At 40.0% G+C, this 14,430-nt stretch overlaps 1 protein-coding gene across 2 annotated transcripts in view; it reads right to left on the bottom strand.

Annotated features, from left to right (window-relative positions):
• Positions 1-13,006: 13,006 nt before the first annotated feature.
• The window catches only part of MIDEAS (mitotic deacetylase associated SANT domain protein), a 69,855-nt gene continuing 68,431 nt past the window's right edge, over positions 13,007-14,430 (bottom strand). For both annotated transcript variants that reach the window (XM_053384064.1, XM_053384062.1), the window contains exon 13: positions 13,007-14,360. In XM_053384064.1, the coding sequence (XP_053240039.1) occupies positions 14,135-14,360 (226 nt within the window). In that variant the 3' untranslated portion in view covers positions 13,007-14,134. The remainder of the gene's footprint in view (positions 14,361-14,430) is intronic.

Here is a 14,430-nt window from a genome sequence, read left to right as displayed (position 1 = left end):
TCTACCAACTGTTCCAAATCTGTCTGTTTTTTATTAGGCATTAACCAATTATTATAGTGTCCTCTGATTTATTAGACAAGATGTCTGATTTTAACCATCTTTTTAAGTGAGAGAATGCTCCTCCAGTTTTGGGCTTGTAAAAGTAATCCCATTTAGATTCTTAATGTAGAACAGAGGTGGCTAACACTCAGTTGGGGGGGCTGTTCCACCCCAAACCAAAATTTGTCTCCTCCCCACCCCCTCCAATGTTGATGGCAAATGCACGTGTGCACCCCCTATTCAGTGTCAATGGAAACTAGTGCCCTGGTGAGGATTAAAGTAATTTCCTCTCTTATCATCAGATGGATAATTTGATGGGTGGAGAGGGGACAATAACCACTCCTCCTCAATTGATTTGCATGGGGGGAGGTGTACACTATGTATTATTTGTGTGTATGACAAATGTTTGGCCACACCCAAAGCTGACCTGTGGCTCCTGAAGTGTTGGCGAAGAGTGGATGCAGCTTTCAGTTAAAATAATCATACTAGAATAGTTAGCCTCACCAATCTAGAATTTGATTAGTGTTGTGATGGAATCATTATTTTTTTTACTATTGTTACATTAGTTAGTTCCCTATAAGGATATTTGGAAGAATAATTTGTGGGATTAAAAATAAATAAAAATAAAGTTGCAATATACTATGCCAATAAATAAAACCTTTCCCCTAGAAACACATTTTTCTTTTCTAAGAAGCATAGCATTTTTATTTCCATAGTGTATATTTATATTTCATGCTAATTATTTCTATAAATCTTTGTAAGCAAATAAGTTATTTTTTAAAATATGCATATTCACCAATCAGACTTAATTGGTATTGTTTTTCCCACTAGGGACCTCGTTCTCAACTTTTGACTGTACATCAGCTTAGTAACCCAGGCCAGTGGTGGACAAACCAGTTAGTCTTCTGTGAATGGATGGGTGAAGCTGATAGCTCCCAGTCTAGCGCATGTTTCTTTAACAGTGAAGCACTGTGTGGGGATAGCATTCTCCGTCCTTGTGCTTGAATAGCTCATTTGCCTACTTGCTCTCTTTGCCGCTGTAGCAATCCAGGATTGGTTCTAACGTAAGGAGAGCCCTGCTGGATTAAACTCATGAGTAGTAGACCAACAATCTGTACTCACAATGGCCAACCAGATGCCTGTGAGAAGCCCACAAACAGGTTCTGCTGGTAAGGAGGCAGAAGGTGGTGGTGGGCTAATGGGTGTTGCAGAACTGGAGTGGGAGATGCTATTTCTGCAAAATGTCATGGGGTGCACTCTCAGGATTCAGGGCTGGCAATAAAACCTGCATGCCTGTTAGAAGCCACTTGTCAGGTAGCCTGTGGCAAAGTAAGAATTTCCTTCAGGTGATTAGGCAGGCTAGTTTTTGTATATTGGAAAGGAGGCTGTTCTCTCCCCCACCCCCCTTAGAAATCACCAGTGTGCCCTAGATGACCACTTGAACAGGGTAGTTAGTAAGATTTGTGGACTAGTAACTTTATGGATCTATTTTCAAGGCTAGGAAACTGCAGGATGCTTAAACTTTGTCTGGTGTGGTGTTAGCTATGCAGGGAACACGGTAATCTTCGCAGCCAAAAGACCCTTTTTCTAAAATAAAATATTTTAGTAAGCAATCCTCTTGGCTACAGAATTCTACATTTTCTGCCATCCTGAAGTTTCACAGTTGTTGCTTATATGCACTGTTAAATGTGCATAAATATACTCAGGAATGAGACGCAATACATTTTGGATAATGGGTAGTATTTAGATCATATGCTCTTGCTAAAGCCAATAGGGTTAATAGCGGTGCTGTCCTTAGATATGATTGTTCTGAAGCCAGTGTTTTGCTTTAAGTTCCTCTGCAAATGTTATTAGAAACAAATAGTTACAAAGGAATAGTCTTTTGGATAAACCTTTATGCACATCTTGTGGTGTGATGTAAGTTTTTGGTCTAGGAGTGGAACAGATGACCAACAAATAGATCTGCTCTTTAATTAGCAAAATGAGTTTCTTAAGTCTTGGTGCTAAGCTTTCCCAAAGTAACACATTCTTAAACTCCTACTAGCAGCTGGTGTTGTTTCTCACTAGAGATTAGCTGGACGAATTAGTTCTCAGTCCACATATTATTATTGCTCAAGCTCAAGCTACAGTTGTTTATAGAAAAGATGTCCATAGTGCCCAGCTGTCTGCATCTGGTCTGTTAATTTAATACAGTTGCAGTGTACTTTTACATAAAGGATTTAGAAGAAAAAGCCAAGGGGGTTTAAGAGAGGAAAAATAGAAATCCAAAACTGTTTACATTATTTTTATATAACTTTTAAGAAAAACATTCCTTTTTTTACGCATTTGGTCATGGTTGAAACAATGAGCAGAAAACGTTTTTTCACTCCCATTGATCAGTTTTGTAACTCAGGTTAAAAATCATGGATTATATTGATATTTGTGAAACAACATTAATAATTCTGAAAAATTAAGTAATAATGATGCTAGGACATCCAGACTGGAGCTCCCGTTTTACCTGATTTAGTTTTGTTCAAGCAGAAAATTGTAATGCATTTCTATGCACATTATTCTTCATCCTGAATTTGCACTGCTGTGCTCATGCATGTATAAACATCACCATCAATTTGGTGCAATGTGTTGGAAAAGGTGGAATATTGGAGAACCCAAAAGATGATGTCACAATTAGCTGCTACTTAAAAATTGTCAGGAGTTAGCAAGACATTTGATGATGGCACAAGTTCAGCATGCAATAAGCCAGAAAAGACGGACAATGCAAGATGAGGGGCAGATAAGAGGTTTTTCTTCAGGTCAGGCAAGGTTTCTAAAGAGGTCCAAACTTTTTGTGAGTGGCTGTGTGGGAAGTAGTGCATGAAACTGTTTGAGAATACAGCATGTGGTGTAGATGGCAGCAGCTCTTTTAATGTAAGCAGTTATCAGTAGTATCTGTCCCTATGGAAATCTGTTCCCAAGGTTCCCAGCAAACAGTAGTTGCCTGTCCTTCATCTTGATGTTGAAATTTCTTGTGTGCAAATGTGATTTAAATTTAATCAATGTCGAACAGTTCAGCTTCCTTCAGGAGGAGGGGTTAGAGAATTTTAACAGGAGGAATTTTGGGTTTTCTGGTTTTCATTTAAAGGCTAGAAGGTCAATGAAAGGTCACTCTTAAGTTACTTGGGTGCTGTACTTTTCTGAAATTTTCCAAGCGTTTAATATCCTTCATAAGGAACGCTGTTAGGCATAAGCATAGAACTGGCAGAGAAACACTTTTGTAGCCATGCCATTTAATATCAGCAGTTTTGCAGAAAAAGCTTTCCCATGCTTCCTGGATTCCTTAGGGCTGTTCCACATTGCAGAACAAGACAGATAGACCCTCATGTTTCCACAGTGTGTCACTTGTGCCTTTTTTTCTACAGCACTTGAATGGGAGACATATGCACGCAAGCACCCAGAGAATGTGGCCTGGAGCCTCATTTCCCAATTGCATGCACTCATCTACTACTTAAACTTTACAAACAACATGGCCAACATGGTGTGGAAATGCAGGAGGGGACTCCTATCTTGTCGAATGACTGGAGCAGCCCTTACAATGAGTGTCAATAGTGGTCTGCAATCTCATGAAGGTCATAGACCCATTAAAGCTACATCGTCCGGCAGAGGATGGTGGTGGTATTATCATCTAATAGGCACATTTAGGAAAGTAGTCTTAAGATCCTTTCTACATAAGTCCAAGCATCAGGTTGATTTGACATTGCTGTCAAATTATTCCAAAGGAATTAATTTAATATAAGAATCTTTACTGGTTGAAAGAGGTCACATGTTGGTGAGAAATAGCTGCCATTTCTTGTCTTGGTGAATGGATTACTTTACTATTGTGGAACAAATCAAAAGTCAAATTGCCAAAATAAAAATGGGTGTTTCTGAAAAAAAATTGCACTTTAAATTTATGCACTGGATTTTGGTGAAAAGCAAAGCAAATGGTTAGCAGGTATGTGGTTGCTCAGAGAAAAGGGCTGTGTGGTACAGCAAAGAATTAAAAGTGCTTCCTTCCTTCATTGCTTGAACTATCTTGCCTTTCCTGTGATTATTTAGCCTATGTTATTGAACATGGATGAAAGGAGCACCCATGTGAAAACCTGTAAGCTATGTTGAATCCCCGACTTCATTGGAAATGGGGGTGGCTTACATTAATCTTATTTAATGGGGGTTTATACAAATATAAAACATATTGGCATCAACTGGAAAGGGGTTCATTTGCTTCCCAGTCTGTCTAGCTACTGTGTACAATCATTTATGCAAACATGTCAAAGGGCATTTGAAGTTGGCAGCTCTCACTTGTTGACCATTATGGCTCCATTAGAAGACTCTGCTTCTAAAGTAAACTCTATGGAGAGCAATTTTTAAGCACCTACCATGATGATAATTGGTTTTTATACAGTATAATTATACAGCATGATCATATTATCAAACTTTTTTGTCAAGTTATTTAGATCTGGTTTTAACTGTTTGTGAAACTTGTTTAAAATAGAAATAAATGTTTTATACAAAGGATGATCTTGGTTCTCATTTGTACTAGTGAAACTGTTCAGTAATAACCAGTATAAAGAGAGGTGCATTCCAGAATATCCCTAAAACTGAGTTATTGAGAACTGAAAAGGGAAAACATACATTTTAGTTTCATCTCTTGTAGAAATGATTATAAAAAATATCTTCCACATCAGGGGTCGGCAAAGTTTGTGTGGCTTGGGCTGGTTCACGGTCCCGCAGACGCCGCAGTGGGCTGGAGTGTGTGTGCACACATGCATGTGCAAATGCTATTTCCGGCACTCCTTCTGACAGATAGACTACGAGAAAAGGACAACAGTGACTTTGATGCTCTAGTTATCTCCCGCTTGGACTACTGCAATGCGCTCTACGTGGGGCTACCTTTGAAGGTAGTTGGAAACTGCAATTAATCCAGAATGCGGCAGCTAGACTGGTGACTGGGAGTGGCCACCAAGACCATATAACACCGGTCCTGAAAGATCTTCATTGGCTCCCAGTACGTTTCTGAGCACAATTCAAAGTGTTGGTGCTGACCTTTAAAGCCCTAAACGGTCTCAGTCCTGTATACCTGAAGGAGCATCTCCACCCCCATCGTTCAGCCCGGACACCGAGGTCCAGCACTGAGGGCCTTCTGGCGGTTCCCTCACTGGAGAAGTGAGGTTACAGGGAACCAGGCAGAGGGCCTTCTCGGTAGTGGCGCCCACCCTGTGGAACACCTTCCCAGCAGATGTCATGGCAGTAAACAACTATTTTACTTTTAACTGAAGGCAGCCCTGTTTAGGGAAGTTTTTAATGTCTGACGCTGTATTGTTTTTAATATTCGGTTGGAAGCTGCCCAGAGTGGGAAACCCAGCCAGATGGGCAGGGTATAAATAATAATTATTATTATTATTTGCAGAAACAAAGAAAGAACATCGACTTGATGGCAGGATTTAAATAAACACTCACATCTTTATTGATAGAGAACATTTTAAAATGAAGAAATGATATAGTGGATTGTAAGAAACAGCAGTGTGTAATAAGGGGGTAACAAACCAGAAATGGAAGCTGAGGGAAGCCCGGGAGGGAAGGGGTGAAGAAGTGTAATATATATGTTATTGATATGAAATGTTTGCAATGATAGAAAAGAAAGTTAATAAAAATTTATTAAAAACAAAAAACAGTATGACTTCAGTGCCCTGCAAGAAATTACTCAGAATAAATATTGGGGAGAAACCTTGAAGACAGTGTCTGTGAAACCTGATATAAGATTCACCTATAGAGCAGAATAAAGAAAAAGCACCTGAACAAAGGTTCACATAACCCACAGGCTGCACATGTTTGCTCAAAGCATGTAGTGAGGCAATATTTGACGATACATTATCCATTGCACAGGAAACTTGATTAATGCTAGCAAAGCTGACTGTCATCTGACAGGTGTACAGGTCTAAAAGAGCCAGCAAACTGCAAACTGCCATAAAGGTAGCTTATGTGGAGTTTTCAACCTTGCCCTAGACCCTTTTGTCATGCACAGCATTCAACATATAAGCAGGGAGGGGATCAAACACCACCAATCCTCAAAGGACTGCACTGGCTAACAGTGAGTAATTGGGCACAACTGAAGGTCTTGTTACTATCACAGAAAAGCCCTAAACAAGTTAGGATCCACACATGGAGAAAGATCGCCTTTCCCAGTAGCAGCGGATTGATCTACAGGGATTGTGCTTGTACTTCCCTTGATCATTATGGCCCAGGGGCTTAACCACAAGAGACAGGACATCTCCGCTCCGGCACTCTCCCTGTAGAGGTCAGATTGCCCCCATGCTGTTACTATAGCCAACAGCTTCAGCCCTATTCCAGAAAGTGTGTTCTATTTAGCACTTTGGTTCTACTTTTGTTTAATGCTGTACTCTTACTGATAGCTGCCCTGAGTTCTCATGAGAAGAAGGGCAGAATGTAAGAAATGAAAATTATTATTATTATTATTATTATTATTATTATTATTATTATTATTGACATGAGGACAGACTGAGCCAATAATCATACACAAAAATCAAAACTGCCAGCAGGAAAACAACACCTACTCCTTGGCGCACACGGATCATATTTAATTATGTTAAAACAAACCAAAAGCACCTTAGTAGATGGAGAGAGAGAGCTTACCACCCTCTCTCAGATCATTTAATAATAATTAAAAAAACTTGGGTTACAAAAGTTGCTTTTAAACCTTATTTAATAAAAGGTTTGAAAAGATACAATGGAACATTCAGAAGTAAATAAGTTACATGAGTACATTAAATCACATCAGCAAGACTTCTTAGTGTATTAATGTTTTGTAAAAAAACAAAAGCACAAAAATAAATTGTCTATCACATCTGTACATAAGAGGTATATAATATTTTTGTATGTACAATATTTTAATATGTAACAGTCTTTTAAAAGGTGCAGTAAATACACAAAAGGCAGTTCCTGCATGTTTGTTAAAATAAAAGCTCTATATTTTTTGATAAAAAGCATTTATACAATAATTACACAAAGACAGACTATTTCTGTACACCACAAAAACTCTAGCATTACGAATTAAAACATAGACTCAGGAAAGCCAATTGGTACCAAATCTGAGCTTCAGAACAACCATAAAACTTGGAAGATGCAAAAAAGAGGTGGTATTAAAAACAAAAGCCACAATTATATTTTACAAAAATATATATTCACCTCTTTCTCATGATAAGCAGCTGGGCATCTTTATAGGTTCAGCTGTTGATATAAATCCCATATTCCAGAAAGGGGGTGGGTCGGGGCAGAAGAGAAGGGAAATGTAAGCAGCTGGAGATTAGAGCCATAGCCTATCATGCACTACAGCCAGTCGCGCAACCTTCACTCATTTCAACGCAGCTTGGGGCAGGAATTCTGAGCAGCCCCTCTGAAATGAATGAAGTTGCACAGTCACTGTTCTGGGGGGATTTCAGCTCCAGCATAGCGGCATATAGAAGGGATTAAAGGAACAGCTGAACCCAGTGGATGGGTTTAAGATCTGGGGTTCTTGGGGGAGGGGTGCAGGGAGAAGAGACATAACCAAGGAAGCAGAAGCATTTGTGCTGTTTCCCTATCCTCCAAAAATACTGAATTAACTCCTATGAAAGTGCTCACTAGAAGACCATTTGTGTGAACTTGCAGTAGAGGAAGTAAGTGCATGGGCAAGTCTTGGGACACAAGTATTGACTGACAAACAGAAAAAGCCTTAAAAATACACCCTTTGAGATACACTTTTAAGAACCCTTGCTAGCAGGTGGAAAAATGGAAGCAAAGCCAGGTGAATACAGATAAACACCCCACCACCTCTTCACTGTCTTAAATGCAAGAGATAACTGAAATATGGTTCTCTACACCAGTGATTTGCTTGGTTATGCTACCACAAAACATGGGCACGGACTGGCAAGCTGCTGTTTTCCCAGCGACTGAGAGGGCATTAATTTGAAGCTTCAACCATCTTATGTTAATTTGGATATGCAGCATGTTTTCTAAAAATGCCACAAAACCCAGTGGGTCTTACTCTCTAGTAACTGGGCTTAGACTTGCAGCCTTAAGCACACTTATCTGCTCTTCAGTAAGGCTGGCTACTGAGTAGACATGCATGTTTTGACTAAAGTGGTATTACAGGAATGCAGTTCAGCCAGGAAACTATTTGCCTGTCCAGTTCCTTTTCAATTAAAAAAGGATGCACAGCAATCAGAAATTAATGTCTGCTGCAGGACCGAGCCAGTTTCCCAAATTCGCTAACCGCCTTGAAAATAACTTTTTAAAGTGCTGTGCTGAATGTGAAACTGCATCATACTGTAGAGCTGCAGCTAATCCTCAAGAGAGCGTCTTCATAAACATCCTCTCTCACAGGATGTTGACTATTACTCAACAGAAAGGCACCAAGTGGGGAGTCTGCCAGATTCTCCACATACCATTGGCAGCTCAATAGCAGGAGTGGTTATCATCAAGAGCCATACATCCAGGTTTGTAGATAGCCATGCACTTGATTGTCTGTGGTGAAGGGAAACAGATGCAAGGTAACCAGCCAGGGAAGTATCTGGAAACAGGAAGATTCCCCATACCCCTTCAGATCATTAAAAGGAACCACAAATTATTAACGAAGATGGCTGGGTAAGTGGTCAAAAATTGTGGGCTACAACATTTTGTGAACTTACTTGTAAGGATTTTCTCATTTATTAGGACCTGACTATAAAATATTTCCTCTGACCAGGCTAAGACATAAAACAGAGATATTGCTAGTTTCTAAAATAATCTCAAACTCCAAATGAAGACCACTGGCCATAATGTCAATTATAGATGCACTGTAATATGGGGAAAATCAAGATAATGGAAGTAGGTATGCAAGGTGAGTAACAGTTGCAATGATTTAAAGCTGGCGTTGAGCATTTTAGAACCAAGCACGCTAAACCCAGCATTTATACCACTCATTTCCCACCCAGTGTTGAAGCAAATTCATTTTCAGACAGCAATTAGCAACCTTTTGGGATTTGGGACACACTAGTTAATTTTGGGGGAGCCATATTTGGGGATCAACTACTTAATTTTTAGTGTGTATTTTGATTTATGGAAGTGGTGCTGTTTAGCCCCACCTTAGGCTAGACTGTGACCCAGCACTTGAAATCCAGTGTTCTAGAACACAAGAACTTTGTTCTCACCTGTTTCATAAAGGAGGGGCCAGCATTTGCTAACTCCTTCCACAATTTGCATGTGTGGATCTCTGATCAGACTAAAGATGTCTCTGCACATACTTCTCTTGCATACATACATTTGTACATCCACTGTTTTCATGTTAAGATGCTCCCACAGGATTGAGGCAAAAAAATGCAGAGTTCAGCATCAGTCAGCATAACTGTGCTCTGCCCCTCCATGTACATCAAAAGGAAGGTAAGAACAGGGGATAAAGACAATTCAGTTCTGCTTTTGCTTAAAGGAGCACAGTCAATATTAATTTGTTGAATTGCATCCGTAGCCTAAGGCAGGGGTCAGCAACCTTTTTCAGCCATGGGCCAGTCCACCGTCCCTCAGACCATGTGGTGGAGCAGACTATATTTTTTTGGGGGGGGGGGAATGAACAAATTCCTATGCCCCACAGATAACCCAGAGATGCATTTTAAATAAAAGCACACATTCTACTCATGTAAAAACATACTGATTCCCAGACTGTCCGTGGGCCGGATTTAGAAAGTGATTGGGCCGCATCCGGCCCCCGGGCCTTAGGTTGCCTAGCCCTGGCCTAAGGCCATCCAAAAACAATGGAGTGGGAAATAAAAATCAGAGCTTGCTCAACTGAGTTAGTCTCAGTTAGTTGAGACTAACTCAGTTATGCATTTTATTTATAATTTGTGAAGTGGATATAATTTGTATAAGGTATGTGGTGGATTTTTTGTTTATGTTTTTCCTGTATATATGTGCAAATATGAATAAAAATTTATAATAAAAAAAAATAAAAATCAGAGCTTGCTATGAATTCCCATTTATTTCAATTGGATTTAGTTATGGCTAATCTACTAGATTATGTCCCATGCCTTTGAAACAGACATGACGCAGAATCTACTCCCATATAAATGTGTTTTCCATTTTGTTACAATAAAAAAATAGACCATTAAAAATTTATCTCTTGCAAAGTTTAACAGATGGGGATAATTAACTTTTTTTCAGACTGACTCGTGATCTTTCTTATTCATATACTATAAATAAGATTTTGAAGTCATATCTGTGGAGCCTCTTCTTTCATAGCTACAAGATAGGACACAAGGAAGTCCAAACTGCTCTGTGCTAGATTGTGCAAATTGTATTTGGGAAGGAAGCAGATCAATCACATGTACATTCCCCACCCCAAACAAGAGAGATTTGCTACTTCGGTTCACACACACCACCTTTTTCTTTCAAGAAAATGCCCAGTGGTTACTTTGTTCACTTCTAAAAAATATAGTCTCTCTCAGCATAAAACACTGTTTTAATTTCATTCCCACATTTAAAGCAGACCTTTTTAAAAAAAATTAAAAATATCAGTTTCTTATCTAGACCTCTTTTTCAGAGCATTAACGCATGGCCAGGGGGCAGATTTCTGTCCAGTTTTCTAGTGAATATCTTAACAAAGCTTTTTGCGCCTCGGGACAGGAATAAGTCTTAGTTTAAGTGCAGAAAGAAAAGAAGAGAAGAGTTGAGACAAGACATTTCTAGAAGGTGCAATTAAAAGCTACACACCCCAGAATGAGCCGGGTGTAAAAGGGGGAAAATATACTTCTTTACTATGATGTATCACAAATGATGGTGCAAATTTTTATAATCTGAATGCCAAAGGTTCAAATCAAAACAAAGGAGCGGAGAAAATAGTCTGATTGCATTGACAAATTTCTGAAACTGCCAAAAGAAAGAAAGAGAGAAAAACGAGTAAAAAGAAAAAGCACAAAACTTGGCCCATCTCACTGAAGACTGTTTTTATGATGTGCTGGAAGGACTCCTATAAGAAATCTAGTGGAATTTGCATTATACTAGTTGAAAAATGTTCAGACAGTAATTTTTTATGTGCATGCGAGTTTTTCCATTATGAAGCACTAAACACGTTTTAAGTTGCCTTATACAGTATCAAGCCTATTGGTCCATCTAGCGCACTACTGTATCCTTTGAGTAGCAGCAGTTCTCCAAAATCCTTAGGCAGATGCATTTCTTAGGTCTGCCATCGTACACTCTTAAATGGAGATACCAGGGGTTAAAGCTGGGAGCTCCTGCTTGCAAAACCATGTGCTACGTTACCAAGGGCACCACTTTCCAAGTTGGAAGTAAAGGGTATTTGCTCTGTCTATGCAATTTTTTAAAAAATATGGATGACAGCATTAAAATATGCAATCATGAGGCTACACTTTTAATCCAGTAAAAACTACAATATATATGATTCCTCTGGTCATGCAGCTCAACTCTCAGAAGGTCAACAGCAATCTAGCTGAGTTAGATTGAACCTTATTATGCTTTAATCAAATTAACCAATTTCTTCAGAGGGATGGAGTATTTCAATAATCACTTGTCAGTCAGATTGCCACTGGCAATGGGAAATAAGGATTTAAAGCTGAAGTTTATAGCAACCTTTTCCATCACTTCTATGTACACTTCTAGAGAGTTGTGACTTCAGCAGTTTTCAGGAGATCCAGAAAACTGCAAAGACACAATCCCATTGTGACACACTCAAAACTTCTGATGCACAATGTTAATAATGCAGTTTACAAAATTCTCAACATCTTAGCTTTCACTTTCCTCACGGTTTTAAAGGGCTAAAAAAAAAATCTACTCGTGTGGCTTGCATCTGCTAACAGCTAATGAAGATTTACTTCCTCCTCCTCCACAGTTAACAGCCCTTTATTTTAGATCAACATTATTTTAGGAGCAAATAAAACACCAAGTTTGACAATTGAAACTGGCAAATAAATTAATTCATATTTGCATAACTAGGAGGTTATAGATCTGTGAAGTCAGGAATTTTAGTGCCGAGTCCTAGACCCTCCCGAATATAATTTGCAGATATAGTCACTAAAAAGTCATAATCCTCAGGCTACCCAGTGGCCACACATCATAGCTGTCCCTCAGCATTATAATAAACAAACCAGCCCTACTACTGACAGCAACGTTTCAGTTTAAGTGTTCTTAAACACTTTCACTTAAAGTGCTCTACGTATATCTATACCAATTCTTGACAGGGCATCTTTTTGTAGACAGAAATGCCTTCTGCTTTGCTTCTCCCTCCACTGCAAGATTGAAAACTAGTGCAGTACACTTTCACCTGTTGATATGTGGCGATAGCTCTCTACACAGTGTAAGATGACAACTACAAACACTGCAGTCAATGATAGCACAGGTGCCAATTGAAGTACAGTGGTACCTCAAGTTACAAACACCTCAGGTTACAAACTACGCTAACCTGGATGAGTTACCTCAAGTTGAGAACTTTGCTCCAGGATGAGAACGGAAATTATGTGCCGGCAGTGCAGCGGCAGCAGCAAGAGGCCCCATTAGCAAAAGTACGCCTCTAGTTAAGAACAGTTTCAGGTTAAGAATGGACCTCTGGAACGCAATAAGTTCACAACTAGAGGTAACACCGTACTAATGTTTCCTTCCAAAGAGAGAGATCCTGGGACGCTATCACTGCAAGTCTAGTTTTTCCCCTCCCAATATGCTGGATATCTTGCATTTTATTTTATTTTTTAACTACCATGGAGTGCTAGTTGTGCAAGTTCTGAATGAAGGTTCTTCTTTGGTTGGCAAATGATAAGCACAGCAGTGTAGGTTGCAAAATGCTTAGGAATGAATGAATATATCAGTCAAGTGTTCTCATAAGGGTATTTTCAAAGCCTTTTAAGGAAGGAAGGAAGGAAGGAAGGAAGGAAGGAAGGAAGGAAGGAAGGAAGGAAGGAAAACATACAATGCTTAATCTTTTTCTTTTAGTAGCTTTTCTTTTGTGGAGTTATTGAAAAAGGACTGAACAGGTAAATAAACAACATGATCCCCAATCTAATTAGGCAGCTTCAGGGTGAAATCCAAAGGCGTCCTCTCTGCCACTTTTTGGCAAAAATTCCACAGTAGCTGCAATGTATGAATATTTACCTGCCTTACACCAAATCAGACCATTGGTTCATCTAACTCAATCTCATCTATTCAGATTGTCAGTGGTTCTCTAAGATTCTCTATCCCCAATCCTATTAACCTGAGCTCCTTTTATCCATAATCCCAGGGACAGAAGCTGTAAGAAAAGCCTGTGTTCTGCACTCAAAGCTATTCACCATTCCAATAGTTTAGGTGTCAGCAACAGCCCCTGCCTCCAGTCGCCAGAAGTGTGTGCAATATATATGGTCAATCCTGCATGGCATTTCTAAATTCTACAGCCAAGGGCGAGGCTGGATTAATGCTAGCAACATATGTGGCTTCCTGTGCTTGAAAAGACAAGTCTTTTACTCTCAAAGGTCATCCCACAGAGGCTGCTCCCCAACAGATTTTTCTGGGCATCTTTTTCCTTTGGAAAATAAACTCTTGTAACAAAGGATGGAGGAGGTAAAACATGTATTGGCTGGAGCCCTAACCAGGTAGACGAAGAAAGTTAATGAGTGTGGAACTGCAGGTAAAACTTGGAGGTTGGAAAAGGACGAAACAGTATGGGAACAAGAACTGATGCCCCAGCAGATTTCTCACCCTGATGCCCCACCCTCACCCCAGCACTGCTCTCATGACTCCCAGAGATCCCATGGAAGGGTAATTTGAACTGAAGGAAAGCTGAATTCCATGCCATGATCATTTGTTCAAATAGGTACCGAAACAGTTAATTTATAAATAAAGTGATTCATAAAATTTTGGTTTTCTTTAAAAAGTAGAAACTTCCAAGGTGATGGTTTTCTTTTCTTTTCAAAATCCACCAGTCCGTGTTAGTGAGGCGAGGAAGGAAGTGGAAGCAAGAGGGCTGGGTGTCTGTTCAGATGTGGCGCTCCACAGGTGCAGCAAGTAGAAAAGATCTTCCCAGGTTCAAAGGGCCAGCCCAGCTCTAGCAGCCTCCTCCCGTCACCCTCTGCTACACCTCTCCGTCTTCATCTGAGCTGCTGCCGCCGCTGCTACTACTGCCACTGCTGCTCCCGCTGTCGCTGCTTTCCACCTGCTGAGCTCGGCTGCGAGCCGCCGCCTCTGCTGCCGCCGCCTCTGCCTCTTCCTTCTCTCGCTGCTTCTGAGCCGCCGCCTTTTTCTCCTGCTCAGCGTGACTTTTCATATGAGCGCTGCGACTTTTCACCTTGTAGAAGATTCTAGAGGAAAACACATAATAGCGCCGTTACTTACTCTAGCTCACCTTGGTTTCTCTCGTGAATCGGAGAG

This window comes from Podarcis raffonei, chromosome 1, assembly GCF_027172205.1.
Source record: "Podarcis raffonei isolate rPodRaf1 chromosome 1, rPodRaf1.pri, whole genome shotgun sequence".
NCBI lineage: Eukaryota > Metazoa > Chordata > Lepidosauria > Squamata > Lacertidae > Podarcis > Podarcis raffonei.
Note: the sequence above shows the minus strand (reverse complement) of the source record. Positions and strands in the feature narration are given on the sequence as shown.